At 32.8% G+C, this 16,356-nt stretch overlaps 1 protein-coding gene across 1 annotated transcript; it reads left to right on the top strand.

Annotated features, from left to right (window-relative positions):
• The first annotated feature begins 6,161 nt into the window (after window positions 1-6,161).
• LOC129909458 (uncharacterized) lies at window positions 6,162-14,369 on the top strand. The gene is made up of 6 exons (XM_055986541.1): window positions 6,162-6,581; window positions 6,653-6,762; window positions 10,387-10,617; window positions 10,676-10,823; window positions 10,890-10,965; window positions 14,366-14,369. The coding sequence occupies exons 1-6, from the start codon at window positions 6,326-6,328 to the stop codon at window positions 14,367-14,369; spliced, it is 825 nt and encodes a 274-aa protein (XP_055842516.1). The 5' UTR covers window positions 6,162-6,325.
• Window positions 14,370-16,356: the final 1,987 nt, after the last annotated feature.

The following is a 16,356-nucleotide window of genomic DNA, read 5'->3' as shown; positions in this document are numbered from 1 at the left end:
GGTTTATCATGGAGATAGGCTAGAAAGAGGCGCACATTATTATATATCCTTTGATCCCTAAGACGAGACATAACATACCCTGCAAACCAAACCTCAGTAGTTTAGGGGAAATTACAACCACCAACAAAGTCTATACTTTGTGGATGTATGTGTTTCCTTATTTACCAAAATCTCTCCCCTCAAAATATTGTAGTTTTGTTTCTCCTGAAAAAAATAAACTCTTTGGTAAATGGGAGGAAAAGAGTTCGATGTGTGTAATGCACAAAGTTTTGTCTCTTTTTAATGTACACCATTAGAGTTTACAGTTATTTTTCGTCTGCGTTGGCGGCTCGTGTTTTTGCTGCATTTTATTTCTGTAGCGAAACCTTGATAGCCGCATATTTTTTAGTCTCGATAAAATAAATAATAAAATTAAAGTTTCAATAAAATCTATTCAACTCGTAGTGAGAATAATTGAAGAATGAAATTAAAATAAGAAAACAAAAAAAAAAAAAAACAAACTGAAAAAAAAGAACAACTGAAAAAAAAAGAACAACTGAAAAAAAAGAACAACTGAAAAAAAAGAACAAATTGAAAAAAAAGAACAAAAAAGAACAAAAATATGTAAGTAATAAATTATTTAATCTTTTGTAGTTTTGTTTTATACGCCAAAAAACAGTTTATAATTAAAACATCCATAAGTTCAGCCACATTTGGCACATGTTAGAATTATTTAATTTAACACTCCTTTAATTTAACATATTCGAACTCTGAATATCAGAAGATGTGTCGTAGAAAACAATCCTCTGCGTTTCCAGAATGCGAGCATTGCGTAAAACTGTCGTCTGGCAAAGGAACAACTTTTTTTTTACAAGTTGTTGTACCTAACTGGCTAATTGGCACCCAGTCTTCATCTGACTGACCAATGGCGTTCATTTTGGTACAAGCGTACCTACTCGATGCCAATATTCTGGTATGCAGACAAAGTAAATCTGTTTGAAGTCCACTGAAACGGGACGAGTCTTCTCAGTCAACATCTCGTTCAAGTTCTCTACTGTATTTTTATCCAAAGAAGCGAGCCCAAATCACAGTTCTTCACAGAGTTTGATTTGAAGTCCTCGAATTCTATTTACACAAAGTGGCTCAATATTTTTTTTGTCTGGATTACCTGGAAAACGAGAAGGAAATTTGTTTTGTTTTTTTTTTCTTTTACATACATAACTTACCTGAAAAGGGTAATTAATTGGCTACTTCGCCTTTTAGTCATTTTGTATGAATCTCTCACATCTTGAAGTCCAAAAAACATGCATGTCAACATGCTACTTCTTCTAAGGCAAAAAACAAAACACTTTCTGGATTAACATTTTTTATATCCTTTTTTTAAAAATTATGACCATAAAAAAAAATTTTGCAAAAAAAAAAATGTGAATTTTAGTCACTTTTTCCATAGAAATAAAAATTAAAAGTATGACATTTGACTAATTTTTTGTACTGATCCAGTAACTAGACATTATTATCTTTCAATTAAACCATCGAAACCTAAAAAATTATTATAATGGAATATTTTTTACGAATTTTTAAACACATGTTACATGAGAGTAACGCTGGGACCGAAAGGGTTAAGACATTTTCTTTGCAAAAACTTGTGTACATTAAACAAAAAAAAAGAAAATTAATCCCTCGTAAATCGTAAATACAAATTTAGAACATGTTTTTATTTGCGGAGTAATTGGTTTTCATTTTCTAATGTACACAAGTTTAAATTTTACATTTAAATGTCTCTTTATAAGATAACTTTTGATATTTATTCGAAACTGTCCCGATCTGAAAATTAAGAATTTGAATAACTTTTGAAAAGGAGCAGTTAAGATTTGATTAAACCTACAGTCGTCGGCATAATTATTTTGACTAATTTACAATTCTCGATCTAATAAGAATAATTTCCAACGGTTAAACTTTATATAGGTAAAGAGATAAAGGTTATTTATTAAGTATGTTATGGTGAATCTTATGGTGGTCAAAGTAAGTCATATGAGTGAAATTTGGCTTTCAGGCAGCTTTTTTTGTATTAGAAGTGCTATTTTTTGAACGGCATAAGTATTTTGACCAGCATTCTTTTTCAATTTTGGTAAGGTAAAGTAATACATTTTGCTTATTTTAAGCATGTATCCAACTGTTGAACATGTTAAGGCTTAGATTCATGAAAAAAATTGAAAACATTTCGCAAATAAATATTGAAATTAGGGCATTTATTGTTACAAGTTAAAATTCCCGTTACCTGTTAAACAAATCAATGGAGAACTGATTTGTTTGCGTCAAATTATGTCTTAGCTAATAAAGAAACACAAGAGTAGAAGTACTGAGTAGAATCAGCCATGAATCTGTACAAAACAAAAAAATACACAAAAAAAAGACAATTTTTTTTTGCGTAGTTCACTTTGAGTCCCAGATTGAACCCTTATATCATGGAGCTGGAAATGAAATCCCTAGGGAAGAATTCCTCCTCAGAAAGCAAAGATTCCCAGGAGACTTAGGAAACATAATTTTGGGACTTATTCAGCAAGAAAAGCACTAGTTAACTTCTTGAAAGCATGTTGAAAACTATGAAATTCGCAAAAAAACACGTTGGTAAGATTTTTTTTTTCTTGAACAAAGTTTTCTAGACCGCATCCGAATAAAATTCACTCTTGGTGATTTATGGAGTGCATAAAAACTTTCATTGGTCCATTAAACCTTGATCCAGAAAAAATTAGGCTTACCAACGTGCTTTTTTGCGAATTTTATAGTTTTCAACATGCTTTCAAGAAGTTAACTAGTGCTTTTCTTGCTGAATAAGTCCCAAAATTATGTTTCCTAAGTCTCCTGGGAATCTTTGCTTTCTGAGGAGGAATTCTTCCCTAGGGATTTCATTTCCAGCTCCATGATATAAGGGTTCAATCTGGGACTCAAAGTGAACTACGCAAAAAAAAATTGTCTTTTTTTTGTGTATTTTTTTGTTTTGTACAGATTCATGGCTGATTCTACTCAGTACTTCTACTCTTGTGTTTCTTTATTAGCTAAGACATAATTTGACGCAAAAAAATCAGTTCTCCATTGATTTGTTTAACAGGTAACGGGAATTTTAACTTGTAACAATAAATGCCCTAATTTCAATATTTATTTGCGAAATGTTTTCAATTTTTTTCATGAATCTGAGCCTTAACATGTTCAACAGTTGGATACATGCTTAAAATAAGCAAAATGTATTACTTTACCTTACCAAAATTGAAAAAGAATGCTGGTCAAAATACTTATGCCGTTCAAAAAATAGCACTTCTAATACAAAAAAAGCTGCCTGAAAGCCAAATTTCACTCATATGACTTACTTTGACCACCATGAGATTCACCATAACATACTAAATAAATAACCATTAACTTTACTTATATAAAGTTTAACCGTAAGAAATTATTCTTATCAGATCGAGAATTGTAAAATAGTCAAAATACTTATGCCGACGACTGTATAACCATCAACAAATACAACCCAGCTTGCAGTTTTTTTTTTTCACAACATTAAGTTAAACCTTGCATTCGCATAATTGGCAACCGTTTCGGTGAAACTTTCTCGACTATCTCGACTTATAGACTAGTGCCAATCCGGTTTTCAGGGGGCAAGGATTCAAATGCTAGATTCAAATTAAGAAGGTCAAAGGCAAAAATTTGGTTTCTATGGAAAATTATTTCTCGCCAATATTACTGTCATTTTCGTTAACTTTTTTGATTGAAAAATAGGCTATTTTTTCAAATTAAATTCGTTAAAAATCCAAAAACATATTAAATAGATAGAAAACATAACAAACTTATTTTTAACCAAGCTTTGCTAAAATCCAATCGTTTTTGTAAAAGATAAAAATAAAAAAATCCCATTTTTGCATTTTTTTAATAATGTTGAGGTTATATAAAAAAATGGTCTGAGTAAAAGTTGTAGATATTTATACTATCTACAACTTTTGGATTTAACTTTTTTCAATAGGGGGTCTATTTTTGACAGAAATCGTAAGAAACTACGATTTTTTACACCCATCCCACTTTTTCGCCCAACCACCCCTTTACCCCAATTCGTTTGTGGGCAATTTATTTTTCCTCTTTCATATACCATTTATCCTAAATTTTCCAACCACTTTTATGCTGCTAATATTTTTTTTATTTTCAAAAATTATTGGCACTGGTCTATTAGGTGGTTATGGCTTTCGGCCATAGAAATATGAGACCCTACAGTTCTTTTAACTGTAAAATTAAAAGAAATTTTTTTTTTTCCTAGAGATATCCTATTATTACAACATTGAACAAAATCGATAATGAACAAAAAAACATTTTCAAATCGGATGACCGAAGAACTGAAATCGTTTAATAAAAATGTTGCACACTACAAAAAACTTAAGACAGAGGTGAAAAAATGCGACCAGGAAGAGCCAGTGTGCAGCGATGATGGGATGGAGAATCCAGTTTCAGAAGCCGAGGCGGAGACAGAGTGGAACAGCTCTTTTTTAGAAAAGAAAGACATTTGCCCATCAGATGATGAAAAACCAACACTCAGGCATAAACTGGGACAGTGGGTTTTGAGAAACAAAGTACCTCACAACCAAGTTGATGATCTCCTCAATACTTTGAGTTCTTCGGGAGTAAGAAACTTGCCGCGAACGGCTCGAAAGCTTTTGGCAACTGATACTCAAGTAATCGTACCAATAAAACTTGAACCTGGCGAATATTATCATTTTGGAATACAAAACTTTTTTAAATCAAGCAATCTCAGTTTCCTAGCCAAAGAAGAAGAAATTAAAATAGATGTCGGAATAGATGGATTACAAGTATTTAAAAGCTCTCGACGTGTACTTTGGCCAATACTTGGAGCCTTCGTTAACTTTCCCACAGAAGTTCCATTTCTAATAGGGTGTTACTCAGGGTTCAAAAAACCCAACTCTGTGAATGATTTTTTAAAACTGTTTTCGCAAGAGGTTAATGAGCTACAAACCAATGGTATTCACATAGGAGATAATCCAATCGCAAAAAAATTTAAGGTCAGATTATTCTCGTGTGACAGTCCGGCTAGAGCCTTCATTACTGGCGTTCAGTACCATACCGGGAAAAATAGTTGCCCTAAATGTAATCAGCAAGGGACATATTTAAATAAAAGAATAGTTTTCAGCCAAGTAATAGCTGAAGAAAGAAATGACCAAACATTCAAAGACAGACAAGATTTAATTCATCACAGAATGGATCCTAAACTGGAGCAGAATGAATTGGAAAGAATTGGAATTGGGATGGTCTCACAATTCCCCTTGGATCCAATGCACCTGGTTGACTTAGGGGTGGTCAAAAAAATGCTAACAGCAATAGCACGGAACAAAACTCTGCGACCCTCAGGAAATATTCAACTGATAAACACGAAATTACAATTATTGTCGAAATTTGTCCCATTCGAGTTTGGCAGAACAGTTAGAACATTCGAAGACATAGCAGTTTGGAAAGCAACTGAGTTCAGACAGTTTTTGCTGTACATCGGTATAGTGGTTTTGAAAGATTGTGTTCATGATGATATCTATTACCATTTTTTGTTACTCCATACCGCAATAAGAGTACTTAGCTGCAAGAATTTTAGTCAGCAAAATGCTGATGTAGTTGCCCAAATATTACAAGAATTTGTACGAATATTTCCTGTTCTTTATGGGGAAGACAAAATCAGTTTTAATGTACACTGCCTTCTCCACTTGCCTGCCAGTGTTATAAAATTTGGTCCTTTGGATAACTTTTCAGCCTATAAATTTGAAAATTATATGCAATATATGAAAAGTTTGATAAAAAAGCCCAACCAAATTTTGCAACAGCTACACCGAAGATTGAACGAAGTTAAAACAGCAGAACATATACCTTTTCATTCAAAATTCAACAGTTTCAACATAAGTATTGAAAATGACATTAATTCTTATTGCTGCGTGGGAGGAAATGCATTGAAGGTTGCTGGATTTGGAAAAAGAGACAACAAGGACACTATTTTCGGCTATATTTTAAGAAAAACATCGAATTATTTTGATGAACCGGTGAAATCCTCAGTCTTAGGAATACTATGTTGCAAAGAAGTGTCAAATGAAATTGTTACATATTTTAAGTCTGATATAACTTATAAATTTTACAGCATGCAAATCATTTTGGTTCCCATTTTACATTACTGCTTTTCACAGTTTTCACACTAACGTAGTTTTTTTCAAATTCTATAGATTCGAAATATTAGAAAGCCACTTCTTTTGAAAATGACCGAGGAAAATCGTCCTAGTAAGTATTAAAATCTAAAAATTAATCGATTTATCTAATGTTCCCTTTTTTAGTTTCTCCTTTTTCACCCATTTTGGGATCCGAAAACTTGTTAAACAGTCAAAATATTCCCCACGGGTTTATTTCATCTACCCAAATTGAGTATTTGGATAGTCAAATGATAGATTTGAGTGATGAAGAATCTCAAATTTCAACTTCTTCAAATATAAAAAAACGAAAATTATTCAAGGATGAAAATACGCCTCAAAAAAGATCATCTCAACAAAGCACTTCAAATTCAAGTTTCAAACCAGGTATGTATATCTTTTTTTTTTTTAATAATAACAGTTTTAATAAATCTTTATTTTTATTTTTTCTTGATCAGATAATAATACATCGAATATTTCTGAAAAACTAGATCTTATCATTGCGAACTTGCATACGCTCAGCATGAGGATGGACAAAATTGAGGGGCAAATTTCTGTTCATTGCGAGGTAAAAACCATTTCATTATTTTCATAATCTTGCGTTATGTAAGTATCAAGTATAACAGATTAAGGGCCATTTAATTCACTATTGACTAACTTGACGCAAAATCTTCAATTGACAAACTTTGGAGTTAACTTAAAAAAAAAAAACAAAATTGTATGAGTTCGCTTCACGAATTGCTTCACAAATGTGCACTAGGCTTATTTGAGAAATAAAAACAAAACAATTACTTGTAGTCGATTAAAATTAAGCATAAAAATTACAAAATCTCGGAACCCAGGGAAAGTCGATGACTTTGTAAAATGAGTATAGGGCTACATTACTAAAAAGTTCAAATAAGAAAGTTTAAAAAAAAACCGCTCTCGATTACAACAATTTTTAAGGAACGTTTTTTCCGTATGAAAGCGTTCAATCGGAATTGCTATCTCATTTTAGACTTTGCTCAAACTTTGTAGGGATATTCTCTAGGGCTGTAAGGAAGCAAATCTATGATGATTTAGTTTTATGTTTTGTGGTTTCCCCGCTACCCGCATTCGAACTTTTGCAGAACGTTATTTTTTTTTAACTTTCTTATTTGACTTTTTAGTAATGCAGCCCTATACTCATTTTACAGAGTCATCGACTTTTCCTGGATTCCGAGGTATAAAGCTAGTTTAACTCCACTATTGTGTAATTTGTTTTTCTTTTTGTTTAAAATAAAAAAATGAGTAGCTACTGAATATCAGAAAAAAACGCCTTATAAAACAAATTCATTTACCTATTTGTGATTCGAAGTATTCCAAAAATCTGGCGAAAACTAAAAAAGATTGATTTATATTTGAATTCTCCGCAGCTTTGGAAAACTTGAAGTTCGTAAGAATGAACTTAAATATAGAACAGAAAGAAATTTGAATTCGTCGGAATGATTCTGACACGAAACTTTAACTGGCTGAAGTAAAAAGCTTCCATTTCAATGCAAGAAATATTGAAATTTTTATATTTGCGTGTTTTTTTTCGAAACAATGAGATGAAATGAGATAATTTTGCAAATAATGTCATTTCAAATTCATGACTTGAACACAAAAAGCCTCAAGTTATGATCAACTTTAAGTGAATAAAATCGCCCTAATCCCTAGTACGCAGCTGAAGCGAAACGAAAAAATTTTAAGTCTCCAATGGCAACAGTTAACGAAAAAATACCATTTAATACCATATCAAAATTAAAATAAGAAAAATACAAAAAATAAAAAAATCTAAGAAAAAACATAAGAAAATAAGTTTTAAAATAAAAACAAAGATCTTAAGATCTCATTGTGCTATTTTTGTATGGAATATTTTGTTTCGCTTCAGCTGCGTACTAGGCTTAATTCTTCGTATAGTTTTATTTGAACTAAATTTGTAAATATAAAATAAAACTTTGTCAAAAATAAATACATATTTCTATTTTTGTCAAAAACAAACAAACAAAACACCATTCAAGAGTACCCAAACAAGAATTGGGCTGAAAATGTTGAAAAAAGTAGAAAAATTTTTTTTTTAGGTAGTACCCAAACAGACTTATTATTAGGAGTTAGGACGCTTATACTAAGTTTACGTCACATTTTGCTTAAACCTCCATTCTCGAAATTGGCTGTCGACTCTTGCTCTTTTTGTTGCTTAGCAAAATATTAAATGATATTTTACAATGAGTGACCGGAATGGTTTCATTATTTTGATGATTTATTAGTGTTTCAAATTTCAATTTTTGTATTTATGTCGTTTTTCTCTACTCTATTGAGGATTATACGGGATCTATATCTTCCCTCGGGCCGACTTTCCATTAAAGGCGCACACCTAGAGTTCTGATTTTTTTTTACAGTGAGCTTAGGCTCTCGATAGAATACCTTTAAAATATTAAGATTAGGAAACACCCCTAAGTACGATTAAAATATAAATAAATAAATTGTTCATACAAAATGTATGCAAACGACCAGGAAGAATTTGAAGTTTGAGGCGTATAAGAGTGAGATGGGTATGGGGGGGGCATGCTGCCCCCCTGCAACCCGCCTGCTTCGGTTCACTATAGGATTTGAGATGGAGACAAGTTTTGGCATGCAAAAAGAACTGTTCAAAAAAAAAATTGTTCTTCGCGGTAGTCATTTCCATGCATTTTGTATGAAAAATGAACTTTAAAAAATTTATTAAAAATATAAATACACGTTTCCTAACATTAAAATTGTTATTTTTATTACTTTTAGTCATTAATCTTTCAAATAAAAGTATTCGCGTATTAAAATTCGTGCGACCCTTAAAGGAAACTTGAGCCATAAAGGGAAATCTTAAATAAAACTCAACCGTGTGGGTTGAAGACTGAATAATCGGTCGAGTTTTTTTTTTTTGAAGATTTCGGTGTTTTTTTTTTTTTGAAGATGTTCCATCCTTTGAGAAAAGTCTTAGCTGCTTGGCCGGCTCTGCTTTTGCGAAGTTTTTTTTCAACTGGAGGAGCTGCTATTGTTCATCGCTTTCGGCCAATTCGGTTTTGATTTGGTAAGAATTCTGTCCATGGCAATCTTTACACAATTGGTCGTTATGCCTGTTGCGCCACATTGGAGTTTCAGTTTTTTTCACATTGCATTTGCGCTGAAGTTTAGGATGCATGCTTTCTATGTTTTGAGATGATGAAGGTTTTAAAATTAATCAGTTTTTGATTTGTTTTTTGAACCTAGAATATTTTCTTGGAAAAAGCTAGAAGTTTTATAGAATTGAACTGTCAAACAATTAATGGGTTTACACGGTTGAATGAATTCAATGAATGTATTCAAAGACAAATCTGAAAACATTGACAAATTATTAACATAAGCTGCGTTCCTTTGGGTAAATGCATCTACTGCTTAGTTCTTAAAACAGCTTTGAATTACTTTTTCAACAGAGTAAAAGCATTTCAAATTAGTTTTAAGTACTTAGCAGTAGATGCATTTACCCAAAGAAACGCAGCTATACATGAGTTGCTACCTATATACACAAGTGTTTTTTCTTGGCTATCAGCAGGACAGCCGACACATTTGTACAAATATTTTACAAAAATTTAATCCATTCAATATGTTGAAGATCAGCCTCTTTTATCTCTTACGGCCATATTATTCACTCTGGATTTAGTTTGGATTAAGGTGAATTATTAAAGGACTTAATTTTTTGCTCATATTATTCACTCATTTGCATTCATCTCTATTTTTCCTTTTCAAAATACTTGACAAAACAACAGAAAACTGTGAAAATTAATTTTACATCTGGATTTATAAAATTAAGCAGACCTCCAGGGAGCAGTTTAAATTTATTTGGATTTAACGAGTTTGAATTTTTAAAATTGGATTTAAAAGTACTGAATATTATGGATTTGGATTTATTTTTGACATTTAAATTTCTTTACATCCAGATGTATTATTTACTGGTACTTAGGGCCATCAGTTGTACAAACGTGGTCCAGCCTCGGGACAGGAATTTAATTCGTGCTAAATCGCAACTTTACCACCGATTTAAGAAGATTTTTTCGATTTTCAACAGCCTCCAAATTTTTTGCATTACCCTTTGCGATTTTACAGATGTGAAAACTGTTGTTTAATGTGAACAATACAAAATTTTCTTATTAATTTTTTTTTCTTTTTTTACTAACAGCAATACTCGCAAAATGTAGCTGAAAGCGAGGCAAAACAGTATGCTGAAAATAAAATTCTAAGAGAAAACCTCATTATTAATCGCCACGTCCAAAAAATGGTGTCAAGTTTCACTGGCGATGAAAGTAATGAGAATAACAATGAAATAGAAGCAATTTTCCCAATGAGTACAATGGCACAAATGAACGACATGGAGCTGCGTCTTAAAGATGCGGAGTTTGCTGGAAAATTGGTAATATGCAAATAAAAAAAAATTGAAAATATTAAAAAAGTAATAAAAAATTATTTAGGAATTATATTTGAGAAGGTACAGCACGAAACTAGAAAAAGTTTTCAGATTTTTGGGTGAAGACAGTTTGTACAAGCATTTTAATTTGGAAGGGCGCGCCGGAAAAAAATCTCTGTATGATTTTAATTTATACAAAAAAATATTTTTTGGTAAATTCATTCTTTTAAAATAATCGAAAATAAATTAATCAATCCAAAATAATATTCTATTTACAGATGCTTGCGGTACTAAATTGGGGAAAGACCAATTCGAAAAAGAAGTACGGAAATGTGTACTTAATACTCACAACCGGTTTTATAAAAAAAAACCAAATCCATTGTTATATAATATATATTACATTATTATACCTTTAATTAAAAATAAAAAGTTATAAACTTTTGATTCTTCGTTAATTTGAATTGGTTTTTATTTATTTTGAGTTAAATTTTTTTTTCCAAATTACATTTAAAACAAATTTATATGTTAAATTGAAATTTATAAATAGTTTTTCACTAAAACCTAGTACGCTTCGACCTAAATTCTAACTTTCATCCAAAATTCTCTCCCAAATTTAGCCGAGCTAAGATTTAACCGGGGATCTAGGCTGAAAAGTTAGAGCTGATTACATCTTGGCAAAAATCCTCATCAAGGTTTCAGCACGGTTAAAATTTGGAGTGAATTTTGTATGAAATCTTAAATTTAGCGTGGTTTGCGTATCAGTCTTAATAGCCCAGTTTTGAGAAAACATATGAGATGATTTCGATCAATTTAACATTCTAAATAAGATATTCTGCGAAATGATCTCATTTGGGCTTTAGTCGAAACAGGCTTTAAGAATAGTGATTAAAACTATTTATAAAATTCAATTTATCATATAAATTTGTTTCATGTGTAATTTCAAAAGGTTTAATTTCACTAGGAACAAACTACTTCTTTTACGTACAAATTTCACCACTTAATTACGTACTTCTAGATTCGAGAAGCCATGGGTTGTAGCAGTACGGATATAACCGGTGAAATAAGTACTTTTAAAGAACAATTTTCAGTGGTTTTTCTGTACCTAAAAAAGTACTGGCAAATATACATCAGAAGCACTTCCAGATGTGCTTCGCTGATGCACTTTTGAAGTACATTTGTCTGTACTATTAATGGAGGGGAAATTTATTTCATCTTGCATGCAAGAAAGAGATAGCTGCTTCACGTATTCTTATATACAGAAAGTATATAACTGAGTTTTTTCCCGAGCTCCTATCTTTTTTCAGTGGAAAAGAAGTACTTCTTTTACGTACATATTTCACCGGTTTTTTCTGTAGTTCTGCGTTTGCTGGGTAGTATAGAAGGACGCTATGTTATGTCTCGTCTTAGGGATCAAAGGATATATAATAATGTGCGTCTCTTTCTAGCCTATCTCCATGATAAACCGGATTCTGTTTGAAGGCAAAACCAACAACAATTTAAAAGTCTTGATTTCTCAAGAAGGTCTCCCCATAGAACGAAATGAATTAATGCACATTTACGTTCAATTCCACGAAGGTCTTTCAATTTCACCGTCTCAAGTGGCAAATGATTTATCGTCATTTGCGTCATTTATTGCCTCGAAAAGAGTTTCTCACTAACAAAAATCGCGGTCTGATTTTAAGAACTATTATCGTTCCTAACCCCGTTTCGTGTAACTCGGTGCCTATCTCTCTTAGTCTATATTACCAAAACGTAAGGGGACTAAGATCCAAAACCACAACCGTGTTTCAAAACTCTCAAAACTTGCCTTACGATATCTTCGCCCTGACTGAAACTAATCTCACTTCTGACGTTCTCAACTCTGAACTCTTTACAGCTGAGTTCACAGTGTTTAGAAAAGATGTTAACCCAGGAACACCAGGCCGTGGTGTTCTTATTGCTGTTCGTAATACCCTTGAAACTACTCGCGTAGAAATACCAAATTTAACTGATTTTGAATTTGTCTCAATTAAGATCAACCTATCCAAGAAAAATGTTTTCATCCTCTGCTGTTATATTCGCCCCGCTCAAAAAATATCCTCCTACGAACTTGCAGTTAGTGCCATTGATTTTCTTTTTGAATCTGCCCTTCCTAATGATTTAATATTAGTTTTGGGTGATTTTAATCTTCCAAACTTAACCTGGACTTCATCGGAAGATGAGTTATACTTCGTGCCTCAAAATGTATCCTCAGACATTGAAGAACTGTTATCGGACTGCATGCTTGATTGTGGTCTTTTTCAAATAAATGGAGTTCCAAATTACATGGGAAGATTTCTTGATCTTATTTATTCTTCTGATCCCAATAATTGTGTTGTTTCTGAAAGCTCCCACCTTCTCTCAACCTTAGATCGTTTTCACCCTCCAATAACTGTTTGTTTTTCTTATGAAAATATTAACACCTATGAAGAAGCATTAGGGTCCTATTACAACTTTCGTAAAGCAAATTTTGTCAAACTAAACGATCTTTTAAGCCAAATTGATTTTGATTTCATTTCGATGGGACTTAAAATCGATTTAGCCACAAAAATGTTTTATTCCCTTGTTTCTTGGTGTATTGCTGAATCCGTTCCCCTGTCTCGCAAGAAAAACTTTACTTCGTCTCCACCTTGGTATAATAAAGAATTGTGCCAAATACGTAATAAACGTAATAAACTTTGGAAAATCTACTTAAGTGACAAATCAGTTACAAATCACTCCAATTACATTGTTGCGTATGATCGTTTCTCGCAATTAAATGAACTCCTTTATAATCGCTACCTCATCAACACAGAAAATAATCTGGTGTCTGACCCTAAATGCTTCTTTAATTTCATAAACACAAAAAGAAAATCTGATGGACTCCCTTCGAGCTTTGCTTTCTGCGATTCCTCTTCTTCCGACCCCACAACAATATCAAACTATTTAGCTTCATTTTTCTCACAATCATATAGCAAAAACCCGTCTGAACCTAACAACACCTATTTTAGCTATTTAAAAGATTGTCCGCAAACATCGTTTGTATCTGTCAAAATAACTAGAGATTTAGTTATTGATAAAATAAATAAGCTAACTGATAATTATAGTCCCGGTCCCGATGGCGTACCTTCCATTCTCCTAAAAAAATGTGTGCGTATTATATCAAAACCACTTAAAGACCTTTTCCATTTATCCCTCACGCAGTGTGTTTTTCCTGATGTTTGGAAAGACGCCTTTATTTTCCCAATTCATAAAAAAGGTCCCAAAAACGCGGTCATAAACTACAGACCAATAGCTAAACTATCGTGTATTCCCAAGCTCTTTGAAAGCTTAGTGTATGACTCAGTCTATTTCCACTGTAAGTCTGTATTCTCACCCGTCCAACACGGTTTTCTTAAAGGAAGATCAACAACAACAAACCTCGTTGAATTTGTCTCTAAAACACTAAATGTTCTTGAAAATGGAAACGAAGTTGACACAGTCTACACGGACTTTGCGAAAGCCTTTGATAAAGTGTCACATAAAATCATTTGTCTTAAACTTGAAGCATTAGGATTTCCACCAAACTTTATTTCTTGGGTAACCTCATACTTGGAGAACCGCGTATATAGAGTTTTGTTTCGTTGCACAATATCTAAACCAATTTTCGCTACATCTGGAGTTCCTCAAGGTAGTCACCTTGGACCTCTTCTTTTTGTTCTTACAGTGAATGATGTGACCGCTATCTTAAAAGACTCTTCCCTTTTAATGTTTGCAGATGATATGAAAATTTTCAAGGAAATTTCAACTCCATCTGACTCTAATCTTCTCCAAAACGACCTTAATCGCTTTTTCAATTGGTGCAAACATAATTTTTTAGATTTGAACATCTTTAAATGCCTTAAAGTTACATACTCCCGAAGACGTACATTAAATTCCTCAAGAATTTACTACTTTTTAAATGAACCCATCCAAATAGCAGAATCCATGTGTGATCTGGGCGTCTTATGTGATAGAATGTTAAATTTTAACTCTCACATTGATCAGATAATTAACAAAGCCAACCGGTCCCTTGGTTTTATTAAACGTTGGTCTAAGGAGTTCAATAATCCGTATGTTACAAAATCCCTTTACATGACATTCGTAAGACCCACTCTTGAATATGCTTCCCAAGTTTGGTCACTTTTTTTCGAATATCATTCAAATAGAATTGAAAACGTTCAAAGAAGATTTATTCGTTTCGCTTTACGTGCCCTTCCATGGGAAGATAGATTCAACTTACCCCCATACCATGACCGTCTGAATCTAATTGAATTGCAACCCTTAGTCCAGCGTCGCCAAATAGCCGACATACTCTTTGTCCATCAATTGCTTACAGGAAACATTGACTCATCTTCTCTTCTATGTGAAATCAACCTAAACACAAATCCCCGAAGTCTCCGCTCTCCACCCTTATTTTACCTTTCCCGTCATCGAACCAATTATGGCCACTTTGAACCTATGTCCAGAATGTTAAGGCACTCGAACGAAGCAATGCCCTCCTTTGACTTCCATTTAAGTAAATCGTCACTTAGAAAAAATCTCCGGAATATCCTGCTGCACTAATCATTCCCATCTTATGCCCCCGATATGAACACCTCCGTCCAAATCCCCTTATTTTTTAAGCCTGGTGTTTAATGTTTAAGTCTTTGGTTTTTGTTTCGTTTTTGTTGTTTCCCATAAAACAACATTAAGGTGGGCCTTAGGGCCCGGTCTTAATACAATAAAAACAACACAAAACAAGAACCAAAAAAAAAAAAAAAAAAAAAATGTTAAATTAGTCTAAGGTAGTTTAAGTTAGTTTTTAATTAGTTTTAAGTCATAGCTTTTACTAAGCTTAAATAAATAAATAAAATTAATTTATGCAGGTAGGTGTGTAGGGTTGCCAACCGTACTCTAAAAAAGAGTGAATAATTAGAAAACTAGATTTCATCTACTGGAAAAATCTGAGATTTTTACACAAAAATATCAAAAATTTCAGTTCGATCTTTCGACCCAGCATATAAACGGGCCACCGTTTATATGAACGACTGACCAAATCTACGAACATACCCCAAAGAGTGTGTTTCTTTATTTTTTCCGAATATTCCAAAATCGTGCAACACGCCTATTTCGTTTCTTTATTCCTCGGAACATTCCGGATAATCTGTGATGCTTAGTTTTCAAAGGCTGAGGTAAGCTCGCCAGAATCCAAGGTTCGTCCTGAGAAAAGCAATCTTAAAACTCAGTTAGAATAAAAACACCGAATTCTTTCCAATTATTAATGTTCTTTATTTATTCAATAGACTAACTACTTTCTTTTATAATTATTAAATTATTTATTTCTTTATGTATTATACAATATTATACCCTAACATGCTCTGATTAGAAAAGCCCGGTCTCAGGTTGAGTGGGAATTAGCCCAGGCTCAAGATAAGAGGGAATATTCTGGTGCACACCTCCTAGCGAGGGTGAATAGAGCGCTACCTAATAACTTTCGGAGAAAGCCCAGCCTCAAAGTGAGTGGGAACCAGGGTTAAAACCTTGCTCCGATCGGAGCAAATTTGCTCCACTTTTGAGGGAAAAAAAATAATCTACTCCAACACTCCGATTTTTCAGTATTTACTCCACTTTTTCCACACAGAAAATTTGTTTCCTGAACCAGATTGGAATGTTTTAAATCGAAATTGTATTTATTTTAGAATTGCAAGCACATTTTTGAACCACCACTTGCATTAATGAGGCTAATAA

Source organism: Episyrphus balteatus, chromosome 1 (assembly GCF_945859705.1).
Source record: "Episyrphus balteatus chromosome 1, idEpiBalt1.1, whole genome shotgun sequence".
Classification (NCBI taxonomy): Eukaryota; Metazoa; Arthropoda; class Insecta; order Diptera; family Syrphidae; genus Episyrphus; species Episyrphus balteatus.
Note: the sequence above shows the minus strand (reverse complement) of the source record. Positions and strands in the feature narration are given on the sequence as shown.

What these genes read in the sequence shown, in the direction of transcription:
- LOC129909458 (XM_055986541.1), top strand. Translation starts at nt 6,326, where the DNA reads ATGTTCCCTTTTTTAGTTTCTCCTTTTTCACCCATTTTGGGATCCGAA. An exon ending in CGGAGTTTGCTGGAAAATTG is followed by an intron (nt 10,618 to 10,675) that starts GTAATATGCAAA and finishes AAAATTATTTAG; the next exon opens with GAATTATATTTGAGAAGGTA. An exon ending in ATACAAAAAAATATTTTTTG is followed by an intron (nt 10,824 to 10,889) that starts GTAAATTCATTC and finishes TTCTATTTACAG; the next exon opens with ATGCTTGCGGTACTAAATTG.